The 15944-nt window shown below is 51.1% G+C and overlaps 3 protein-coding genes across 8 annotated transcripts; 1 reads left to right on the top strand and 2 right to left on the bottom strand.

Annotated features, from left to right (window-relative positions):
- Window positions 1-23: 23 nt before the first annotated feature.
- On the bottom strand, window positions 24-3739 carry TAX1BP3 (Tax1 binding protein 3). Its single transcript, XM_059486714.1, has 4 exons — window positions 3647-3739; window positions 2197-2316; window positions 1840-1917; window positions 24-1618 (listed from the first exon to the last, which is right to left on the bottom strand). The coding sequence occupies exons 1-4, from the start codon at window positions 3683-3685 to the stop codon at window positions 1481-1483; spliced, it is 375 nt and encodes a 124-aa protein (XP_059342697.1). The 5' UTR covers window positions 3686-3739; the 3' UTR covers window positions 24-1480.
- A 76-nt stretch (window positions 3740-3815) lies between these two features.
- On the top strand, window positions 3816-4657 carry EMC6 (ER membrane protein complex subunit 6). Its single transcript, XM_059486981.1, has 2 exons — window positions 3816-3998; window positions 4101-4657. The coding sequence occupies exon 2, from the start codon at window positions 4143-4145 to the stop codon at window positions 4473-4475; it is 333 nt and encodes a 110-aa protein (XP_059342964.1). The 5' UTR covers window positions 3816-3998; window positions 4101-4142; the 3' UTR covers window positions 4476-4657.
- Window positions 4658-5211: 554 nt separating this feature from the next.
- On the bottom strand, window positions 5212-15944 carry P2RX5 (purinergic receptor P2X 5). Of its 6 annotated transcripts, none has more exons than XM_059486833.1 (12): window positions 15536-15942; window positions 12818-12968; window positions 12275-12463; window positions 11370-11445; window positions 10894-10990; window positions 10460-10540; window positions 9857-9995; window positions 8768-8904; window positions 8411-8504; window positions 7843-7908; window positions 7417-7499; window positions 5212-7042 (listed from the first exon to the last, which is right to left on the bottom strand). In XM_059486833.1, the coding sequence occupies exons 1-12, from the start codon at window positions 15670-15672 to the stop codon at window positions 6967-6969; spliced, it is 1326 nt and encodes a 441-aa protein (XP_059342816.1). In that variant the 5' UTR covers window positions 15673-15942; the 3' UTR covers window positions 5212-6966. The 6 variants fall into 6 exon arrangements, with proteins under 6 accessions (XP_059342816.1, XP_059342818.1, XP_059342820.1 ...); XM_059486835.1 differs by having other exon boundaries at window positions 12287-12463; XM_059486837.1 differs by having other exon boundaries at window positions 12392-12463; window positions 15536-15938.

Raw genomic sequence — 15944 nt, 5'->3', positions numbered from 1 at the left:
TCTTAAATGTAAGGACAAACAGCTCAGGAAAACCAACTTTGTTTTATTGTGTAAAATCAAGTGAAAAAAAGCAGTACAAATAGCAGTGTATCTTTATAGTAACAAAAATAACTCCAACTTGAAAGACTTATAATTTACTACTGAATTCTTAAGTAACAAAATTCCAAAGCAGGGTTGTAGTAATTCCAGAGATACAAAATTGGTAAATAGGCATCTGCTGGTGTGCACAGAACAGTCTGAGATGCATCAATCACAAGGTCCATGGCACAGCAGTCAGGTACTGAATAAATTAGTCTGCCACCTCCTTGTGCTCTATTTACAACAGCTTACCCCAAGACTGCTTAAGGAAACTATAGATATGTCTAGATCAACTGAAGAGGATTAAAAACTCCAGGTTTTGGGTAACTGTAAAGCTAACTGGCTAACAAACCACAGGATGCTAGATCATGGACTTAGTGTTGCAGCAAGGATCTTCAGCCCTGTGGCATGTTGATTTAAACCACTTAGTGTCCCACTAAAAGTTTAAATTTGGTCAAGAGGCACTTCTGCAAAATTACTGGCATATTCATCTCTTCCATCACTGATTTAAGCAAATCACTGATTTAAGCAAAGTCTTCTAAAAGACAAACCAAAATCCCTCCCATTTCAAGTCTGATAGAAGTGGAATGAAGGACTGAAAACTCTACAGTTACAAGCAGCATTTTGGTAAGTTCAGGAACATTGTTTTGTTTCCTGCTCCATATTCCCTTCAATTAAACTCAGTTCATCTGATGGTACAAATTGGGAACAAGGAGAATTCAGGTTTTACCCTGGCAGTGAGGCTGAACTGTAGTGACCATGAAGTTGTAGTGTATTTCACAGGCATTGAGCTAACACTTGTGTGTTCCTCAGTTGTTCCTTGCCTGAAGAGGATGCTTTATCCAGGGAATCTTTGCAGGAAACTGTAATGCCCCAAACCCTTCAGCCACTCTATCTTGCACACAGTGATTGATTAGTACAGTGCTCTTCCCCACAGCACTGTGCAGCTCTCAACTCTGGCATTTCAATTTGGTAGCACTGTGAGGGACAGGACAGCTCCCTTCTAAAAGCTTAGGCACAGCAAACCCTCGGGTCTCCCATAGCAGAAACCACATTTCCTCCTAAAAGAGGAGGCTTTTGTGCTACAGAAGAATCCTGTCCAAGTTAAGGCTTTTCCAGTTGCTCTTAGATAACTTGGGTCTGTCCTGTCCTGGAAGCCATGACCACAGAAGTCTTGCCATGTACCTGCAGGGCAGACTTTAGAGAAGCACTCTGCTGAGGGGAGTATTGTTTTACTACTGCCAGTTACACCAGAAGAAGTTAAAATAAAAAAAAAGTAGCGTTTACCACAGGTAGGAACATGCACTCCTTCCACACAACCTGTTCCAGTCTAATAGTTGCTTCTTTCTTTGATACCAGTCTATAGATCTCCCTCCCACCCCCTCCCCAGCTGGATGATGGATTAGGACATCATGGATTGCTGCACAGCCTTCTGCAGGGACTGTCTGGTCACCAGCAGCCTGACCACCTCCTCATTCCTTTTGGTCAGCCTCTTCCTGGCCTGGTCATGGGTCACCATTGTCATATCCCAGCCATTTACCTGGGAAAAAACCATAAAATAAGGCAGGTGCAGGGGCTCACAGGTGTCCTGTGACTGTTCTGTCAGGACCACATAGTGGTTATGGTTATGCCACAGCTCAGTTTATTTATAAACCCCACAAACTATCTTGGGAAGTACCCAGAAGATGATTTTCCCCAGCAGATGTTTCTCTGCACTGTGCAGCTGGTACTGCAGCAGTACTGTCTTATTTTGGTGCTTACCTGCATGATCTTATCTCCAACCTGGAGTCCTGCAACTTCTGCTGGGCCTCCTACTGTCACTCTTGTTACATAAATACCCTGGGAAAAAATGGAGAGTTCATTTACTAAATGTGGGAGGATTCAGTACTCAAGAGCCATTTGACTGACAACACAAAAAAACTCCATAGTGTATTATGAGATTTTAGTCAAAAACAGGCTTATGCAATGCTGGAAAATAGAAAAGGTGGAGAAGTCACTTAAATAACCTCAGCCTGCAAGTGATAATGGGGCAGAGGGTAGCTATGATAGAGGGCAGATGATGATTTGGGCACCTCAGCCTTTGGGAGAGGGAATTGCTACAGAAAAAGATTGCCTGACCTTGTCAGTCTTGTCTTCAGAGAAAGGATTCTGAGTAGGGTCCTGATCAATGCCACCCCCAATGCTGAATCCCAGAATCAAATTGTCACCGTCACGAAGCTTATGTATTTCAATTCTTTGCTGGAAAGAGAAAGAGATCAAATAGCTGAGCATTGTGACGAGTGGAAGAAATTTCAAGTACATTTCAGACACTGGTACTTCAGATCCAGTCAGATTGTTTTTCACAGATATCCCACGACACAGCCCAGCCCCTCAATTACTCAGAGCTCTCCTGCCTGTCCAGAAATAGAAAGGAACAACACTAAAATCAGAGCAGGTCTCTGTAAACATGACTCATGCCTTGATAAGCAGCAGTCACTCATGCCCAGCCTCATCTTGCTCATTACCCACATGCCTTATGTTCCTGCTAGTCCTATCAGCAGAAATGACAACCTATTATTAGGATGGTTCTTTTTCAGGATAACTTTTGTAACCCGGGGCAGGTTCCTCACTGCCCGATGCACAAAGGCATCTGAGCAGCTTTGTGCACTGTGTCAGCACTGTAGAAATGCCAGCTGCTGCAATTGCTGAGCCAGGGTGAAAAGCCACGGTCTTAACTGACACAAAAACCTCTCAAAAGGTGCTTCCACCCTATCAAATGGAAGATGTTCCTGCTCATTCCAGCGGGGTGGATGAGATGACCTTCACGGGTGCCTTCTAACCCAAACCATTTAGTGATCCTCCTGTCACACAGACCTTGAACTGCCCTGCTGAATTCCAAACTCCCCGGATTCCAAACATCCGTGTCCTCAGCGGGAGCACCCACGCAGGCACAGCCCAGACACAGCCAGGGGAAAGCGCAGAATCCCTCCCTCGCACTGCGCGCTGATTAAAGCCATTATCTCACTGTGAAGCTCTGCTTCCCAAACCGCACCCAGACACGCAGGTGCTTATCCTGCCCTCAGAAGGGATCCGCACGGTACCGGTACCGGGAGAACGGCGGGTTCCCTCCCTCTTCTCTCGAGCAGCCTCGGTCCCCCCGCCCGGCGGAGTTTCCCCTCCGTTCTCCCACCCGGTATCGCGGACGGACAATCTGACAGCGGGGAGCGGCCACCGGGCCCGGCGGCGCTGCGGACCGAGCGGCCGCGCCCTTCGCCGGCGGACCGGGGCTGCCCGGGCACCTCCGCCCTCCCACAGCCCGCAGGGCGCTGCCGGTCGGCACCGGTACCGGCACCCGTGTCCCCGTCCTGACCTGCGCCCTTCGCCCGCTCCTTCCACACACCCGCGAACCGGAGCTGCCCCGGGGCGGCACCTCCGCCCACTGACATCGCCCGGGCACCACCGGCATCCCCCGCTCCATCCCCGCCAGCGGCCCCCGGGCACCACCGGCATTCCCCTCCCCATCCCCGCCAGCAGGCCCCGGCACGGCATCCCCCGAATAGCGGTGCCCGCCCCTCCCGTGCCCGCTCACCACCACGGCGGTGACCGGCTGTCCCGGTACGAACGCCATGTCCGCCCCGTCGCCGCCGCCGTCCGAACAAAAGCGCCTCACCCGGCCCCGCCCCTCGCTCTCCGCCAGCCAATCCGGCCCCGCCCCTGTCTCCCCGCCAGCCAATCCGGAGCCGCCCCGCCCACGGCGCACCGCCCGCTCGGCCGCATCCCGTCGTTCCCCTGGCCAAGATGGCGGCCGGGCGGTGGCGGTGGCGCGGTCTGGGCGGGCCGGGCCCGGCGGGCGGCCCGCGGTAACGGGCGCTGTGCGGGGACCCTCGGCGCGCTGCGAGGCCTGACGGAGCGGCGGGGCTGCGCGCCGCCGTGGATGAGAGGTATGGAGGAAGGGGAGGACGGGCGGTAGGGCCCGCGGGGCTCTCCCGGCGGCCTGAGGGAGGCCGGGCGGGCTCGTACAGAGCGTGTTTGCTTCACCTCAGTGTCGGTGCGAGCGAGGAGCTGCCCGAGCCCGGCGCGGAGCCATGGCCGCCGTGGTGGCCAAGCGCGAGGGGCCGCAGTTCATCAGCGAGGCGGCGGTGCGGGGCAACGCGGCCATCCTGGACTATTGCCGCACCTCGGTGTCCGCGCTGTCGGGAGCCACGGCCGGGATCCTCGGCCTCACCGGCCTGCACGGCTTCATCTTCTACTTCCTGGCCTCCGTCCTCCTGTCCGTGCTGCTGGTGCTGAAGGCCGGCCGGCGGTGGAACAAGTACTTCAAGTCGCGGAGGCCGCTGTTCACGGGGGGGCTCGTGGGAGGGCTCTTCACCTACGTCCTGTTCTGGACTTTCCTGTACGGAATGGTTCACGTGTACTGATGCACGGAATGTTCGCCGCTGCCGGAGCTGCAGGACTCTTGCCAAAAGTCACTACACCATAGGCCAGCTCACTTTCCAAACTGTTGTCCGTGGCTCGTGTCGTTAATGCTGTTGGTAAATTATGTCCAAGTACGAATTAATCAGTAGCACTGTTCTAATTAAACTGAATGTGAAGCACCGTTTGGATGGCTCCTGTTTTTTTGGTTATTTTTTTTTTAAGGATAATTTCTGTCCCTAAAAACAGGCACAGCTGTGGGGTTTGATTGATATAGTGCCTTGTATCCTTGGTGGTTTGGATACACGCACCAATTACAATCCCCTCTGGAATTGCTACACACAAATATTGGAGTAGTAACACAGCACCCTGAAAAATGAAATTATTTAAAAATAATTCCACTGACACAAGAAAATAATTAAGTTGATGTAAAGGTTTGGTACAGAAACATACATGCAAATGTTCTCTTCCCTTATTGCTATCAGTAAATGGCACTGGCACAGGTGCTTGTCACTGATCTCCAGAAAAGCCACAAAAGGGGATAAATCCATCACCCACCATCCAGGTAATGCCTTTCCTCTAGCCCTGTTCCTGCCAAAATAAGTGATTCATTGATTTGCTCACATCACTATCACTACACCAGGTGGTTTGACCTGAAAAAACACTTACAGAGCACTCCCAGGGAGCACTGGCCTAAAGTGACACATTTTATTGCTGAACATGAAACACAAGGAGAAAAAAAAGAGTCAAAGTCAAGAGACGAGCTCCTGAGAAGGAATCTGGTTATGTTTTATTAACAGCAGGGGTTGTAGGAGTTGTGTTACACAGCCTAAAGAAAGGAAACATTCTAGGGGATCTGGGAGGCCTGGAGACTTAGATTCAGGAAATAGCTTTGGTCCTCTCACAGGAGGATGTTTCAGCAAGTTAAAACAATGGTTTCAGCAGAGCACAGTCAGCTTTGCACGTCAGGAGGAGCTGCTTGCTTGCCAGGAATTGTGCCAGGCCCTGACGGCACGCAGGGGGTTCACTCTGTGTTTCACCATCTAGAAATTGCTCAATTCCAATTAAACCCTGGCAGTCAAAAGCCTGGTGGGAACACTTGTGCAGTTCCCCACGTGGTGACTCTTGTTTGCCTTGAGGAGAGACTCCTGACATGGAGAAAAGGTTTTGGGTAAGATCAGAGCACCAAAGGTACACAGCTTATCCTAAATGAACTCCAGTGTTTAATTCTATTTTCTAGCCCCATTTTTGGCTCACTACACAGAAGCAGAGGGGAGGAACTAGACTGGGTGGGGTTTGCTGTCAGTTACTGGGTTCAGAGTTTGCCACTAACAGAGGTGAATTTTAATTTAGGATGAACCTGTACCTCAGAGTAACAACCTTAAAGAAGCTGAAGCAGAGGTGGGTGCAGCTGCTGGTGCCATTTGTGCAGACACTCAATGGCAGCAGCTCCCTGATGCCACCCTCAGATGCTGCAGCAGGAGCATCTTTAACTTTTGGTATTCAAAGCATGCACAGAAACATTTAATCTTCATCAGGACAGCTCCCAGTCTGTGGTGATGGGGCAGCATGTACAGAACACAATGAAATTCCTTAAGCCCTTTTCTGAGATTGGTTACATCCTCACATGAGATAAATGGACAAAATGGGCTGCAGGGAGAGTGATTCTGCTGAGAGACAAGCACTTGTGTTTCCTGGAGGTCACTGCTGTTGCAGTAGCAGGCAGATATGTCCTAACTTTCCCTGCTGTTGGTGGATTTGGAGGAGGCTGGCCCAGCCTGTGGCCCTGGCAGAGCTGCCCCTCTCAGTGTGCAGCACAGCCCGGGGTGCTGTGAGAAACAGAGGCACTGAGTGCCCTTCCAGACCTGCCCAGCATGAGAAATCAGGCAGTGGTGCAGCGAGGACAGTCCCAGCAAATGACAGCAGGCACAGGAGGCGGGAGCTGTGCAGGGGCTCCACGTTGCTGCTCAGTGACTGTGCCCCCTGCCTCAGGCCCTGCAGGACCACAGCCCCAGCTCCAGTGCCACATTTCCCTGCATTTCCTGAGCAGAGCAGTCCTGCTGCTTCACGCCTGATGTCACATCATCACCCAGGCAGGAGCTGGAGGCAGTGGCTGCCACAGTTGGGTTTCAGCTTCAGCCCTTCCCAAAGTGCTCCCATCACAGCTTTTCTCCACATGGAAGCAAAGCACAGCCACAGGACAATGCTGGCTATTGGCATAAGTACATATATATCTACCAGTGGATATAAAAACATTCATTTGGTGCCTTCTTTGTCCTTTTATAAAAATCCTTTTATAAATCCATAGTGACGACACGTGTTGCAAGCTCAGGATCCCAGAGAAATCTCAGGGAAGAAAGGCAGTCTTTAGAGAAGGCTTTTTCCTCTGAGAATCCTGATCATAGCAGGCCTGATCTGGGCTATGTCCACCTCCCAGTGCTGGTGTGGTGCCACACCTGTGTGGGTTTCCTGGAGCTGGCAGAGCCTCTGCTGTGCCTAGAGCCCATCGAGCTGCTCCGGGCTCTGATTCCCGTTCAGCGTAGGGCTCGACAGGGACTTCCTGGAGTTGGACCTGGGGAAACAGGCACAGGGACAGGATGAGCAGCTTGGGATTGTTTCAGGAGGCAAAAATGTTCCCAGCCAGGCCTGGCTCACCTTACCCAAAGGCCCCTCCACATTGCAGTTTCAGAAGGCTCTTGGAGCTGCCCCAATTCCACCCTCGGTCATGAGGGACCAACAGCACGAGGCCATTGCCAGTCCAACCATGACACAGCAGCTGCCTGTGCTCCCCAGCTCACTGCAGCAAGGAATTACAGAGGAAGCCAATAACTTGGCCAAAATCATTTGGAAGAATATAGTTCCCTGGAACTGTGCTCCTGTATCTCCTCTTTTCTATCTCTCTTAACAAAAAGCCATGATTTTTAACACAAAGCCAGGCTCACTTACTTGACTTCCTCATACTTTTTGCCTCGATAAAAGTTACTCTTCTTGATCAGGTATATCAACACCAGGTCACAAAAGAAAGCTCCCTGCAAAGGGATAAAACTTTTGTCTAATCTTTGAAACACAAGAGGAAGTGTTCTTGGTGTCATTAGAAATAAACATTAATGAAATAATAATTTATGAACACTGTAGAAGCAGTGTTTTCCTTCATTCTCCAGGACATGTATATACAATATATAGCCTGTGTGGATGTTTAGACTATCAGGTTTATTAACAAATGGTTTTAAGATAGGACACAGACACACACCTGGCTGAGTAATCCGAGTAGTTAAGATTCTGCTGGAGAAGGTTTAAACCCCCCCATCCCATTCTCATCCCATTTGAAATCTGGGTCCCCTGGGGTTACTTTAACACAAAACATTCACTTACAGCTCCCATGAGTGCCAGCCCCGAGCTGATATTGATAATGGTGGGAATGATGTTAAATTTCCCTGCCTGGAAGAACAAAGGTCATGAAGTCACCGCTGAGATTACAACCCACAAAACAAACCCAAGGGTGTGGCACTGCCCTGGGGAAGCTGCTGCTGCCCCTGGGTGTGTTTTGTTCCCAGGCACAGCCAGGGGGGATTTGCAGTGAGCAATCTTGGAGGCTGAAGGTCTGTGTGTCTTGGGTCTGACTGTCCCTGGCTGCATTTCTGAGCTTGCATCATCCCTGGATTAGGCTTCTTTTCTCTCTGCAGTGCTTGCACATGGAAGACAAGTCTCTGGGGCACATTTATTTCTGTTGGGCTTTACACGAGCCTGGTTTTAAGTAGAGGAGGTGCAGGCCCAGCTGCACTGCAGGTGATCTCTCTTATATAGGCATTGGATCCACATGGATGGATGGGAAAAGCCCTTTCCTACAACAAGCCAGAGAGGCTATCTCCACCTCAGAGCTGCCTCCACCCACTTCTTTCCTTTCTCTGCAGGCTCTGGCCCACCCTGGCCTGGCCCTCACCTTGCCATTCACCATCACATCGAAGCGGATTCCGTAGGCTTTAATGAGCGTCCGGTAGTCGACCCCCTCAGCATCCCGGTAATACTTGGCAAACCTGGAAAACAGCAATGCTGGATTTAATTCCACCTGCCCATCTGAAGCCTTTCATCCCTTCAAAGAGATCTGTTCCCTTATCAAAGCCAGCGTCAGCCTGCCAGGAGCACTCTCTACCTCCCTCCCTCCTCTGCAGCACTCTGTGCTCGGCTGCAGCAGGGCCTGGCACAGGCTGGTGCCACTCCACTGCCAACCTCCAGCACCTGCAAGCTCAAACAGCCCAGCCCAGCTGTGGCACTGCATTGTGCCCTCCTCTGTACCCACCTGAAGTTGTACCCAGAAGAGATGGAGGTTTCTGCAGACTTGTTATCCAGCCGGCTAAAAGAATAGTGAGGATTACATTCAGAAGGGGCTTTATCAAGATCACAGTTCCATTCAATCTGAATTCCTATCACACCACCCTTAAAAGAGAGAGACAGGGGGAGTTGTTTAAGCTTAGCTCAGTTAAAGTGTCTTCAAGTCTGTCAGACCCTTGGGCAGATTTTCCCCAGGTGCAAGAAGCAGCTGCACTTCTGGTCAAACAAGGGGGCACACTCGTGCCTAGGCTGAGTTCAGGTGTGTGACATTAATCCCAGTATTACTCTACAACCCCACTTCTCCCTGAGGTTTCTCCTCTCAGGACATTGATTTCATTCCATTCCACTCCACACTTCAGTGGAGATGATGATCTTTTATGCAGGGGTGGATTTCCAGAGTTCTGGGTTTAATCCAACGCTGTAGTAATAATGTTGAAATTAATAATAATCCCTGCTGGCAGAGCAGCAGTGTGGGCAGCCCTGAATAGAAGGTAAGTGACACAACTGTCGCAGATATCTTTTTATGAAAATCCTTTTCTTGGGAGTTTTTCTTCCTGATAAGCTGTGAGGCCTCAGGGAAAAAAATGTAAATAATGGTTTTCTACTGCTGTGGAATGCAACAGGTGGATCTGTGATTGGTCTCATGTGCTTGTTTGTAATTAATGGCCAGTCATGGCACAGATGGCTCTCTGTCCAAGCCACAAGCTTTTGTTATTCATTCTTTTCTATTCTTAGCTAGCCTTCTGATGAGAACTTTTTCTTCTATTCTTTTAGTATAGTTTTAATGTAATACATATATAATAAAATAGTAAATCAAGCCTTCTGAAATATAGAGTCAACATCCTCGTCTCTTCCCTCATCTGAAAACCCCTGTGAACACCATCACACACAACCAGCTGTTTTAGAGAACCCCCGTTCCCTGGGGACAGGAGAAATGGGACCAGCTTGACTTTAGGCACCTGTGCAGTGCAGTGCAGGAGGCAGCTCGCAGGGCAGTGACTCTCAGAGCCTCCCAGTGATCCAGCTGGGAACACCCAGGAGCCCCAGGCACTCCTACCTGCAAGGCCATTTCCTGGAAGTCGCCCCCAGCCCAGCGGACGATGTTGCCCAGCACGAAGATGGGGCAGTAGGGATGCTCCTGGCTGTACCGGCAGCTCTTCAGGTAGGACTCGTTGTCAGTGGCCAGCACGTTCATCCTGCACGTGGGAAACAGGGAAATCCACCTTGGCTCCCCCTTTCCTTGCCTTCAGAGCCTGCAGCAGGACTGCAGAGACAAGAGGCTTCTCCAACACCCTCCGTGCACCCTGAGGGTGTCTCTGCTGCTGGCCTGGGGAAAGCAGCCTGTCCCACAAAAATGATCTCCTGGCCAGCTGAATCTGGGCTCAAGAAAGAGAGCCCACACAGAACAATCTGTTCACACAGAACAGATTGCCAGACTGCTCCAGGGTGATCTATTTTTCTCAAGAAAAACAATAAGATTCTAGAAATGCCTATCTGAGCCAGGACATGCATATTTCTACACTGCTTTAGTTTGTTCACATTGCATCAGCAAACCAATATTTTTTAAATTTGCATTTTTTGCCAGCCTTGTCCAGGCACTTTTCTGGAGGAGGGGGAATGTCTGTTAAGCAGGAGCAGCTCAGGAAGCTGTGGCACTTACTTGGAGAACTTAAACTTGGGGAAGCGAATGGAGTTCTTGATGTAAACAGTGAAGTTTTCTGCACTGCCCAGAAGTGGCTTCCTGCAAGAGAAAGGTTTGTTCTCTGTCTTTGTCCCCTGCCCACATGTGAAATCTTGAATTGCCATTTAGAAGCAGCTTTATCCAGCAGGCTGGATGGCACCAGGCCAGCTGTGCCACTTCCCCCACAGTGCCAGCAAGGGGTTGGTGAGGACATGCAGGTCCAGGGGACACCCCCAGAGCTGGGAGCAGACGCAGGGGGAGCAGAGGCCCAGTCCTGCCAAGGGGAGCCTTGCAGAGCCCCCTCCTGCACTGAGCAGCCAACATTCCAGCAAGCACCCAAGCAGAGGGGACACAGGAACTGCCCTGGGTGACACACAAGCTGAGCAACTCAAGCTTGGAAAGCAGACACGTACTTGGGCTTGGATCTTTTCTCCACTGGGCACCAGGCCAGTATCTCACAAGTCCCTCTGATGCTGCCCCTGTCTTTCAAACAACGGCCAGTCTTAACCCCTGTGAGCAGACAGCACAGAAAAGGTCACACAGCAGGCACCTCCTCTCCTTGCCCACAGGGCATCTGAGAATTCAGGATTTTCCCTCTCCTCCCTGCTGTGAAAGGGCCTCTCAGCTGGAACAAACACCCTCTTGTTGTGCCTCTCAGCAGCCTGGGGTTCCCTGGCCCAGCCAGCACAGAGCTGTGAGCAAGGCAGGGATCTCAATAAAAAAGGGGAAAGGAAAAAGGGAAGGGGGAAAAGGGAAAGGGGGAAAGGGGGAAAAGGGGAACGAAAGGAAAGGCCTTGATGCTCTCTGCAGTCAGAGATCTGGGGGCTGTACCCAGGCTGAGGGCTCTGAAGGACACCAGACACAGCTCAGACAGGGACATGTCCCTTACCATTGCCAGCCACCACTGCTTCCCCTTCCAGGCAGTCCGTGTCCCTGTCACACAGGGCATCGGGAATGCTGGCACTCTGCAGAGGGGAAAGGACACAGGTGACAGTGTGACAGGACACCAGAGACACAGAAAGGGGGGTGGGTTCTGTGTGGGCACTAAAACCACACTGCTGAAGTGGTAACTGGGGGTCATGCACAGATATCCCACCACCAGGAGCACCAGCACTCAGCCACACCCTCCCAGTTTTGGGTTCTGCTCAGTCTGGAGAGGGACAGACTGGAAAAACCAACATTAGTTTCACCAAAGCCAGGCAAGAGGCCACTTTGCTGTAGGATAACCCTACCTTGGATCTAAGCCACAAAATTCTCTGGCCCAATGTGCCCCTGTCCTGGCCACCAGAGGACAGCAGTGCCCTGACCAAGCCAGCTGTGCTCCTGGTGTGACATAGAAAATGCTTCTGCTCCATGGACAAGAATCCATCTGCTCCATGCACAGCACTCCCTGCACAGCCACACACCTCCTCCCCGGGCTCCAACCCACTCCAAACATCTCCACAGAGGATATTCCACAAGCACCTCATGCCTTTGGCCTTTAGGGAATGTTCTGGAAGGAGCTGAGCAGCCACCCCGTGTCTGGGAGGAAACCAGAGCCTGAATGTTCAGCACTTTCCAGGATGGGGCTCTTAAAAAGTCTCCTCTCCCCATAACTACCCTGAGTCACATCAAATTTGTTTTCCCAGGGCCTTTCCTAACCCTGAGCAATCACTGCCTGGTCTCATCTCCAGCTGGGCAGAAATTCAACACCACCTAAAGTCAGGAAGTCTCTGCATGATCAATGCCTCTGGAAGTTAAGACAGCTGAGCCTCCCAGATTTACAGTACTTTCCCAGATTAGCTTTTACACTACAGGAAAAAATACTTGTCTTCCATCCTTCCTTTCTTTGTGGCTCCAGAAGTGTCCTCTGTCAGCTCCTAGCCCCGGTTTTGCAGGGGTCTGGGGGTCAAGGGGCTCAGTTCTTCCTACCTCAGCACACGTGGCTTGTCTCTGGTTTGGGGTCACAATCAGATTTGTCATGACAAAGAAGACACTTTCACCCTGCAATAAACAAAGAGTCAGAAAACTTGGTTTACTCTCAAAGTACTTGTAAATAAGGAGCACGAAGCTCTCTTCAGAAGAGAGCAACCCCTTCTCCCCACGGCTTTTCAGGCTGAGATACACCACCACCCTTTGTGTGGGTATTTGGATGAATTCCCTCACACTGTGGGTGCAAACACAACCATGAGAGCCATCCCACGGTCCTGGGGGGAGGCAGAGCACCCCCAGCATCTCCAATAAAAAACTCACAGCAGAAAACCCCTTCCAGCATCGCCTTCCTGTATCCCAGCTCCTGCTAATTCACAGGGAAGAGCTGGACAGATCCCTTCAGCACCCACAGGGGGTTTTGCCAACCTGGGGAGGGATGACATAGTCTGCAACATCCCAAATCCTCTCCCCCAGCTCCGAGGTGTTGGTGAAGGCCACCCCTTTCAGCTTGGTGATGACAGAGCTCTGCAGGGACGTGTCTGTGTCCTGGTAGCCTTTCTTGACCACAAACACCCACCTGTGAGAACACAGCAGCGTTAGGGAATGAGTCAGACAGAGAAATTCACACTGAGGTCAAATCAAAACATGCCAATGGCACCAAACCCTCTGACACTGCTACTAAAGGATAAAGTCCTGGACACAAGCTGTGCTTGCCAGCAGTGGAGGAATGTGTAATAACAGGTCATGAGGTAAGAAACCAAAGGCTCCATCTGTGCCACACTCAGCAGCCTCAGAAAGGGAAAGGAAGAGCAGGGCTGTGTCTTTCTCAGGAGGAAAAACAAGAGAGGCTTTTGCAGGTTCACAAGGGCAGAACTCTCACTTCAGCACACAGAGCCTGAGCCACACACCAGGCTGGGACAGGGAACCCCTCAGCTGAGCTGGCAGGAGCCTGCAGGGATGTTCCCAGCTGGATCCAGCTCCTTTGTGAGCCAGGGTGATGGGAACAGCCTGGCTGCACCCTGGGACAGCTGCTGCCTTGCTGAGCCATCCAGGGAAAGCTTTGCTCCCTCCTCTCCTCTGGAAGCAGCAGGAATTCCATTGCCCTGGGTGAAAACCTCTGGATCAAATGAAACACTTCCAGCTCCCCCACAACACTGCTAAAATCACCTGCCAGGACAATAAATCACCCTTGAAGAAGCTGAAGGTGCTGGGGCAGGTTGGGAGAGGGACAGAGGCTGAATCTGTGGCACAGCTCCCCTTTTCAGGGCTCTCCTGCCCACAGAGGCTGAGCAGCACTGGTGGCACCCAGCCCTTCACCTGCCACGTGTGACAAACCTGCACATGAGCACTCCCCACTGTTATAAACACATATTATAATACTGGCTTTTCACAAATATTGAAATGGATGCTAAATGTATAACGTCAAAGTAACTTTGCTATAAAGATATAGTTTATATTTCTGTTAGAGTGGTGAAATAGCTGATAGAAGTATTTTTGTGCTGGGGTAACATTCAATGAACACAAGAAGACCCCTGCTATTGATATTCCAACTGTCAGCACTTACCATCAACAGAAAATATGGCCCAAAGCCCAAACTGGAGGTGATGATAAGAATGATGGAACCACAACCAAGGAATAGAGATGCTCTGAAAAGGCAGCCCTGAGGATGAGCCCTGCTCAACAATTCCTGGAACATGTTAACTGGTTTGGGGGGAAGTTTCAATATGCCTAATTGTTTATTAACATGCAACAGGCTGATGCAATAGGAATGGTACATAAAGGCTACTTCTGAAATGGCCAGGGTGCTCTTGGTGGAATGCCAAGAGGCACCTGGCCGTTAAACCAATTGCTTTATTGACTTTGTCTCCTATTGTCCGTTATTAAACTTTTACATTTTCACAGGAGAGTCAACTCTGTTTTTCACACCCACCCTGGGAAGTTTCCTCCTCTCCCCTTTTCCCAAGAACACTGATTTCCCCCCTCCCAGGAGGGCTCAAAGGCAGATCCCTGCATTTTCTGCAGCCAATCAATGAATCAATGGCAGCTGCACGCTAGAAATAGCCCAGAAGGGTTTGCTGATCCCCACCCCAAGCCAGGATGTGAACAGGGACGTGTTCCTGTAAGCCCCAGGCACGGAGGGGTCACTGCAGGGACCACCAGTGACACTGCCAGGGGTCTGCAGGAGCCACAGATGCCAGAGGAGGAGCAGAGCCCTGCCCTGTCCATGCTGTATCCCCCTCAGCAATGCTCTGCACAGGATTCCTCCTCCAGCCAGCCCGTGCCAGAGTGCTGGGGAGCTGCTCTGCTCCCTGGGACTGCACAGCTTTCTATAAATACCCCCAGCACCTAAAAACGACTCTGCTATATTTAATCAGTGGAAACACGAGGTGTGGGAAAGGTGACGGGACCAGGAGCACAGACAGTGAGGTGTCACCATCTAAAAAGCCCCAGAAACTCAAGAATCAGCAGCACAGGGTGGATAATTCCAGGTCTGAGCCTGCAGGGACTGGTCACACACCAGTGTGCCCAGTGTGCTGCAGAACTGGGCCTTTCCCAGGCTGTCCCTGAGCCAATGCCCTGCTCTGAAATGAATGCAAAGCAGCTGACATTGCTGCTGCTGCTGCCTCAGCCCCCACAGCCTGGCTGCTGCAGCCACTCCAGCACAGAAATCCCCCATTTTCTGCTTTTCCCTCCCATCTGCACCTGAGCAGGTCCTGGTGCTGTGCAGAGAGCACAGGTGTGCCCCAAGGCTCAGCACCAGGGCCGATAATGCTCCTTTGTCCTGAGGAGTCACACAGCAGGGTTTGGCACCACTCCCACAAAATATAGAAATAAAGACATAAATAATGCAGCACAAAGCCATAGACACTGGGTCTATTTTTAACCCAACCTTAATCTGAAGGGTAGAGCTGAATCTAGCCATCCCTAGCAGGTGAAAAATCAGACATAACCTATTAGACACAATAAATGCAGCTGTATAAACCTGTCTGATTACCTGCACTGAAATCGGGCTGTCCCTGTGTGCAGAGTGCCCTAATTATCTTTATCACAGCAAAATATGTCCTTATCATAGCAAAACCCATCCTTATCACAGCAAAATCCACCTTTATCACAGCAAAACACGAAGCAGAATGTGATTCTTACCCCACCAGGTAAGCCAGGATGGAGAGCTGCACCACTCGGTAGAGGACCCCGACCTTCTTGTTCTTGGCAATGACGTATTTCTCGGTTTTATAATCGAAGAGAGACAGAAATAAAGCCTTCCAAGCCACCTGCCCCATGCTCCCAGCTCGCTCGGTGGCTGGAGCAGGCTCAGCTCGCACCACCCACACGTGCAGTGCATGGAAACCTGAGACAGCAGCCCTGCTCTCCTCCTCCTCCTCTTCCTCCTCCCTCAGCTGCTCTCCGGCAGCAGCTCAGTCAGGAGCCAGCAGCTGCAGTGTCACATCCTTCCTGAGCTGCTTTCCAGCTGATTCATCCCTGGGGATAGCCCCTGGCCCCCTCCAGGTTTCATTTTCTGCCCCTCAGGAAATGTTTGGAATTAAATAGCACA

This window comes from Ammospiza nelsoni, chromosome 21 (genome assembly GCF_027579445.1).
Source record: "Ammospiza nelsoni isolate bAmmNel1 chromosome 21, bAmmNel1.pri, whole genome shotgun sequence".
Taxonomy (NCBI): Eukaryota; Metazoa; Chordata; class Aves; order Passeriformes; family Passerellidae; genus Ammospiza; species Ammospiza nelsoni.
The sequence above is the reverse complement of the archived record's forward strand: the minus strand, read 5'-3'. Positions and strand labels throughout refer to the sequence as shown.